Source organism: Sinocyclocheilus rhinocerous, unplaced genomic scaffold (genome assembly GCF_001515625.1).
Source record: "Sinocyclocheilus rhinocerous isolate Xijiao unplaced genomic scaffold, SAMN03320098_v1.1 scaffold31, whole genome shotgun sequence".
Taxonomy (NCBI): Eukaryota; Metazoa; Chordata; class Actinopteri; order Cypriniformes; family Cyprinidae; genus Sinocyclocheilus; species Sinocyclocheilus rhinocerous.
In genome coordinates, this window is record NW_015638575.1 from 330,616 (window position 1) to 338,196 (window position 7,581).

The 7,581-nt window shown below is 37.7% G+C and overlaps 3 protein-coding genes across 4 annotated transcripts in view; 2 read left to right on the forward strand and 1 right to left on the reverse strand.

Annotated features, from left to right (window-relative positions):
• The window catches only part of LOC107749846 (neurotrypsin-like), a 31,911-nt gene extending 31,544 nt beyond the window's left edge, over positions 1-367 (reverse strand). Inside the window, exon 1 of the mRNA XM_016565043.1 lies at positions 307-367. The gene's annotated coding sequence lies outside the window, so the exon portion shown is untranslated. The remainder of the gene's footprint in view (positions 1-306) is intronic.
• Positions 368-1,178: 811 nt separating this feature from the next.
• LOC107749848 (uncharacterized) lies at positions 1,179-4,870 on the forward strand. The gene is made up of 4 exons (XM_016565045.1): positions 1,179-1,318; positions 2,638-3,327; positions 3,637-3,766; positions 3,856-4,870. The coding sequence occupies exons 2-4, from the start codon at positions 2,688-2,690 to the stop codon at positions 4,265-4,267; spliced, it is 1,182 nt and encodes a 393-aa protein (XP_016420531.1). The 5' UTR covers positions 1,179-1,318; positions 2,638-2,687; the 3' UTR covers positions 4,268-4,870.
• A 735-nt stretch (positions 4,871-5,605) lies between these two features.
• Positions 5,606-7,581, forward strand: part of LOC107749851 (uncharacterized) — a 5,783-nt gene continuing 3,807 nt past the window's right edge. Inside the window, exons 1-2 of one of the 2 annotated variants that reach the window (XM_016565049.1) lie at positions 5,606-6,027; positions 6,100-6,204. In XM_016565049.1, the coding sequence (XP_016420535.1) occupies positions 5,982-6,027; positions 6,100-6,204 (151 nt within the window). In that variant the 5' untranslated portion in view covers positions 5,606-5,981. The remainder of the gene's footprint in view (positions 6,028-6,099; positions 6,205-7,581) is intronic. The other variant, XM_016565048.1, reaches the window with a different exon arrangement.

Here is a 7,581-nt window from a genome sequence, read left to right on the forward strand (position 1 = left end):
GATAGATAGATAGATAGATAGATAGATACTGCAAATATATTGCAAATGCCTATTCATCTGCATTCATTTTTGCAGCTTATTCAAAATCTCTTTGCATTTACTCACAAGAGCACCACAGAGAGCCTTTGTCTGCTGATCAAAGAAAAATAATAAACCTCACCTTTAAAATAATAATAAAAGTTTAAAAAATGTATAATAAGTCTTTAATTTGATGCATGTAAAACATGCAAGATTTATAGCTTGGGCATATAAAAAGACCAAAAGTAATGAGTCCTGGCAGACCTTTGATTTATATGTCAATCTGACCTGACACTGATGCAGAGGCTGCTGAAGAAGGAGATATTTGTGCTTTTCCAGCACATATTCTATCCGTCTCTCCATCTCTGGTCCCCTTACGCCTGTGCTGACACTTGTGACCAACAGATAATGGGCAGTTATATGAATTCTCTGTGTCAAGAGACAACAAAGGAAAATAGTGAGACACCACCTCTCTTACCATGGAAACATCTCTAAACAATTACTCTCATTAATAGCTCCCTGGTCTCCTCTTTCTGCCTGCCACTAGCAAGATTATCAAGATAATGGGTTTGGCTTTAATAATAAGCACTTAAGACTAATTGTCCAACTAGCTGAAAACGCAAATAAACATTACAGCTTTGGGATGGGCAGCATCTAATGAGATCATTAGAGATGGTGAAAGAAAGCAATTTAAGAAGAAATACCGCCATCTGGTGCAGAAAATAAGTAGTGAACTGTACAAAAATAACATCGTGTCCAAGAATTGAGATTTTATAAAGTTTTCATATCTATCAAGAAAAACAACAAGTTGTGATCAGTATACCGTAGTGCAAAGAGGTCACCTATTATTTGAACATGAAAACGTATTTATTTTCATGGCAAATTTGACAAGGAAACAAATTATAAATCCACAGTGTGTTTGACTTGATCACGTCAATATAATAAATCCAAAGCCAAGTAGATTCCATTGCTTGTTTTTGTCAATAACATTACGTAACAAACAGACAGACACCTGGAAGCGTTGTTCACGTCCTACCATTTTAAGCTCCGGATATTCCGCCTTTTTACTCTGACGTAACATGACTGACACAGGCCTCCCCGAATCAGCGCTTCCAATGAACATGATTGACAGCGGTATTGGCCAATGAGCGTTCGAGCTCCGGCAGCTATGGCGTCTGTGCCCCGTCTGCTGATTTGCAACCCGCCGAAATAGGATCGGTGAAGAAGGAGACCTTCGATCGGTTCGCCATGGACTGTTCTAGGATCAGTAAGGTTTAAATACGACTCTAACCATAGAGCGGTAAGTAAGAATACTGTCAGTAACTTGTGTCTGATTCAAGGTTAGCGTTCGTAACCAGAACAGTCCGAATGAAACGGAGGTTTGGATGCTTTTGAGCACATAATTACGGTGGAATATCACGTTTCAAACATAATGGTGGCTTTGGCCTGTCCTACTATTCATCAAAACAAGTAGATTATCTTTCCTCTCAAAGTCAGCTCAGACTTTTGTACTCGGCTCTTTGTGTATATAACTTCTCTATGTGAAATAAACTAAACGTTATATCACGTACACATTCTTTATCAAACGCAGGTGCTGCAACCCAGTTGTTTTTACTGGGTGGTTGTAACGCACAGAGTGTGTAAGATACATACACGTGCACGCGCTCCAAACTTCAGCCGTCTCGCGCCTCGGTGGCGCTGTCAAAAACGTCATATCGGCTCGCGTTCCAACCTGTTTTTATACAGTCTATGGTTCCAACCTGTATCTTTGAACAAAGATGTGATACTTGCAATAAGGTCATGAGAAATGCTGTTTGTTCTGTCTCATTTCCTACAGCAAGATTTTGTTGTCTTCTTTATTTGGATTAAATAATGGAAATGCTAAACAAATTTTGCATAAATAACAAAATTAAAGAAGCATCCTACAAAATACTACATAGGGTTTGTCAAGTTTAGCATGTTTGGAAACATAAAAGAACATTTCATAGACCTGTGAATTTTTTTGGACTGGAAAAAGAAACAGTTTTGCATGTTTTATCATTGTGTTTACTCAAGATAGTTTTTTTGTTGTTGTTTTTTTGGAAGGATTACTATATACAGAAAATTGGTGTGTATGATAGAAATGTGTCTTTTGAAGTGGTTTTATTTTCAGAAAACTAAAATAGCGTTAGCATATCAATAAATGGGCTTTTAAATAAATTAAATCATAAATCTAGTATTTTAAAAACACTGAAATTAATGTAACTTTTTTTTGTCTGGCAGCTAATGTTGTAAAAATGTGTTAGCTCTGGTTCATGTGGCACTGAATAGAAAAAGAAAAATCTTAATTTAGTATAGTCTTAATACTACCAAAAATTCTATAAAATTAGCAACGGGTGAATTTAAAATAAATAAACATAAATAAAGTGATCACATGAAATAATAATTTTAAAAATAAAGTCAAAATTATATCTAAATTGACTATTTACTTTCCTAATACATGTTCCTAAAATGTTAGCATTTTAACTCACCAATTCAAAAATTGCTGTGTGTGTGTACATATATATATCATTATCATATAAATATGTGTGTGTGTGTGTGTGCATGTTTATTTAACTCTACTTTATTATTTTTTTTAAGATACAAATTTGCGTTAAAAAGCTGGTCATCATTGTGCTTGTGAGAAAAAGATGGATCCGTCTGCCGGTATGCACATGTCCGCTGTTCCCCAGAACAGTGATGTCGTCCACGTCTCTGTCGGGAACCCCATTATAACCATGTATCAGCCACAACCGCAACCTCCAAACATCGCACAAATCATCACACAGCACGTGGTACCTCAAGAAGTCTCCTGTCACGCTGTACCGCACATGATCCCATCCCACATCCAGATGCCAACTCACATCCAGACTCAGTCACACATCCAGCCTGCTCCACATCTGCAGACTCTACTGCAAGGTCATGTGGAAGCACAGGTTCATATTCAGACCCAAGACCACTTATCAACACAAGGTCCATCAGAAGGCCAGAGTGCCGCGCCGTCTCAAGATGGTGCAGTGAACTCACTGCAGGTCCCTTTTGCAGAGGTAGCCTCCCTGCTGGACCCTAACATGAAGAGCTCAAAGGCCCGCAAGTACCAGATCCATTACGAAGAGGTGAAGAGGAGATTGGAACCGCCTGAGAAGATGTCTCTCCGATCTCTGGCTGCCTATACGAGAGTGAGTCGAGGTCCAGCTAGTAAAAAAACACTCTTGGAGTCCCTAAATGTCTTTGGACTGTCACCAAGCACCAATACAGCAGTATCCAGTTCCTTTTCTAAACTAACTGAAGGTACGTCTGGACAATATACTTCAAAAAATGAAAAATCAAACCAGTTTGAACATAAAATGGCCTTTTGCACATAAAATGAAAGTCATCAGTGTGGTTTTGGACCTCACTGAGTTTCAATTCATGGGCAAAATCAGTTGAAATATACTTTAAAAGATCTTGTTTTGTAGAAGAAAGTAAGTCTTGAGAGTCAGTAAATGATGACAGAGTTGTAATTTTTGGGTGAACTCTTTCACCACAACCTAAAATCAGTTTAGACAAGGTTGAAGCAAATTAACTTTACATAATTACATGAATTTTCATTCTTTTTAGGTGACACAGCTGCCCTTTGCAAAGACATGAAGGATTTTGCACTGCAATATGTTGATTATGAGAATATGGCGAAACAGTTGCTACCTGAAACAAACCAAGTACAGCACTGGTCAAAAATCATTGAAACAAGGTAAAGTATTGGTAGTCCTGTAAAAAGAATGCTAAATGGTTCTGCTGTGATTCAACCAGTAATTTTGGTTGTTTCTTGTTGTTAAACAGGAACTATCTAGAGGAGATGCGGAAGACTTTTAATGACCCTGTGAATACACGTTTGTTCTCCAATGTTACACACGGTCTTGGTAACGGCATGATGGACGTGGCTCTCGATATAGTAGATAACGTCATTGACCGACAAATCCGAATCCTCTCAGGGAACACTGACCCCAAACCCGAACCTCCAGTGAGAAGGATAAGGAAACGCAACCGCAAGCCCAAAGCCGCCACGGAAGACAGCAAACCTAAAGAAAAGGGCAGAAGGGGACAGAAGAAAGGAAAACAGATGCGGCTGGATTCTGTTGTTCCTGAAGTTCAGCAGTCCACAGAGATGGAGAGCAGCGTGTTAACACTAGTCTCTGTAGGATACGAAACCATTTCCAGTGGACTTAACGCCACCAGTGCAGGTCTTGCGTAACATCACGTGCCTGAAAGGTGCTGAGAGACACTGTGAATTCTGAGTGCAAAAAGTTTTTCATAGAAAATTTTAGTTTTATAAACATTAGACTTCTCTCCTTCTCTCAAGACTGAATATATTTAGTTTTTTGTTTTCCTCCCAAACTGGTTGATCAAGAAAATAATGTGGGTCTGAGAAGCTGTTTGACAGAGATGTTTTGATCTATACTTTACCAATCATGTGTCGCTCTCAATCTTTTGTTTTGTCATTTGTGGTAAAGAACAAATGTACACAGACAGCGTATGCTATTAAAGTAGCACGCAAGCATTTTTTTTCAAGCACTATGTTGTATTCTCATGAAATGAATCACAATATCAGTTTCTGTTAGTCTCATTTTAGAATTTTATCTCAGAAGTGTTATTTGATTCTGTTTTACATAATCATAGAAACCCCAAGCAATTTAGTTTGAGTAAGAACATATCTTCTCTTGATTTTTCGGACTATTTATTTCCTTTTTTCTGTTTGTGTCTGATATGTAGTGTATGTGAATGACTGTAGCCTGTACTCTGTACGTTTTGCAGATTGCTCGTCATATGCTTGTATTAAAAGCATTACCTTTTTTAAGCAGTTTGTATCTTTATTAATTTTTTATTGCTTGCAGAGCGTGAAAGGATCCACTCTAATACAAGACTGAAATTTATCAAATTGATTTATTGCAATTGCTATTGCACATAATTAGGGTTAGGGATTTAAACAAACCCTTAACCCTGAGTATTAACATTTTACGAGTGTTAAAATTTGATGCGCGTTGCTTATCTCACATTATTTGTGCTACGAGCCAGAGATATCTGAAACTGGGTTTTGTGAAGCATCTTGCTATTTTCATTAAACGGCAAAATATGGAAGGAGGGACACAATCCAGAACATCATAGAGACATTTTTGATAAGATCCAGTAAGTAACATGTAACAACATGTTTACAACCATTCAGAACAGCTTTGCAGCCACATAGCATCATACTAGCATTGTGGTGGCAACATTTGCACAATTATTTCAGAACATGTAAAACTGTTTAATTTAATAACATGTAGTTACTGTTGGAATTGGTCTGTTTTATACGTCCTCTCAAATATCAATAATGGCTAATTGCTTTGTTTTCAATTATGTTCACTTCAACTACTTTGTAATCTTTTGTACTTTCACAAAAGATTTCCCCTCAAAGCAGCTTTTCTGAATCCCTCGCGAAAAAGCAGACAAAATCCTCACCATGGAGTCAGATTTGTAGCTGAGCCAATGATATTGTTTGTCTGTTTGTTGTTCCTCTCTCTCTTCTGCCCTCTAGGAGATATTTGATGTGGGCGTTCTGCAGTTCACAGGGTTTCCTACAGGTATCCTGTCCACTGTGAGGCTTTCATCAGACTGAGGATTTGGAGTGCATTAGTGAAGGTCTGAATCAGAGCAGGCGGTGCAGAGACAGGGATTGAGAGGAAGAAAATAAATGTGATGAGTGTGGGAGGGAGGAGTTTGATTCGCAAACATACACAGCCCAAATAAGAGTGGAAAGAAAACAGGTGGAGGACAAAAAAGGACAATATTGCTCAAATATATACTGATACAAAGCAAGAGATGGAGCTGTGTGACATTTTAGATCAGAAACACGGTTTAGACTGCCGTGGTAATCTGGGACACAAGCAGTGCTGAGAACTAAACAGGTCATCACAACCTCACATAGACATATGGACAAGATGGGGGCCAGTCGTCCACTGCCCAGTGCGCCCAAGGGTAAGTAACAACAGGCACAATGCAAAGACTGTCTGAAGGATGTGCATTTTTATGTACATTTTCTTTTCTCAGATTCACTAAGTGCTGCAATAGAGGCCATCAGTGTGAGCACAGAACTCGTCGAGGAGGAACTAAAGCCATATTTGGACACAGCATTCAATGTTGCCATAGAAAGAAGTGAGTATTTCAGGTTTTTGTTATATAATTTAAGATTTAGATTATTTGTTTGGGACAGGAGAAGCCAGATCAAGAATGTACATGTGGTTGTATTGGTGTGTCTAAATATGTCTAAATAAACTTGAGAAAGAAGTGAGTCAATGCAGACTTGCTTAGTACTAGTTGAGCGCTTATTTAACAGAAACCAGGCCCTCTGAGCATTATAATATTATAATGTTATGTTATAATATTGTTATAACAATATTATGTTATAATGATAATATAATATTTTGTGACATTTCTTAATAGATTATGCCTTCATAAAGTAAATTGTAACTGTTGTCAATTGGTATGAGCTAGTTAAATGCAGAATGTGCCAGCACTTTGAGTGAGTTCTGAAAGCTGCTTATACGTATTGCTGTTACACTTTGGCTAGACATGACTGAGGCTACTATCATAAGTTATGTGTCTCTCTGGAAAATTAGATTTTGCCTGGTCAATCGCAACACTCTAAGGTTGAATATTTTTACATAATGGCCTCCAAACTGTATAATTAGCTGTCGTTCTAAGCAAATGGTTTCTTTCATAGCTATGCTAGTTTTATGTCTCTGATACCACTTTACATTAACTTTATTCTCACATAGTTAAATAATACAGATTAAATCAATGTTTGATGTGTAAAAAGCAGGATAGTGTACTGTCAGGTTTATTTTGTGATAATGACCAGCTGACTGTGCATTATCCCTTACATACTGTATCACAAATCACCCAGGCACAGGTGAGAAACCATTATTAATACATCAACAGTGATTGCTGTGAAAAGGATACTCAACTCTTGTGGATTTGAAAACAGAGACACTGTAATCCGCATTTGTCTCTGTGAGAGCCATTAAGTGACACAAACGATTAGCCAGACTGCTCCTTTGTACACAAGCAACCAGGTAGCCAGCTGTGAGCGACCTCTGTAGTTTGTGGAAACATCATTTGTTAATCTGTGCGTATGTTCACTACGGACAAGAATGGTCTAGCATGATGTACACAATTTATCCAATTTGTTGTACTTTCAGAGGGATGGGTATTATATACACCAACGTACAAAGGTTTGGGGTCAGTACAATTAAAATTAATACTTTTGTTCACCAAGGACACATTAAATTGATCAAAAAATACAGTGAAGACATTTATAATTTTACATTTATAATTTTAGAGGTCATATGATGCGATTTAAATTTTTCCTTTCTCTTTGGAGTGTTACAAGCTCTTGGTGCATAAAGACGATCTGTAAAGTTGCAAAGACTAAAGTCTCAAATCCAAAGAGATATTCTTTATAAAAGTTAAGAGTCAACCACGCCTACCTAAAACGGCTCGTTCTAACACGCCCCCACATACCTACATCAC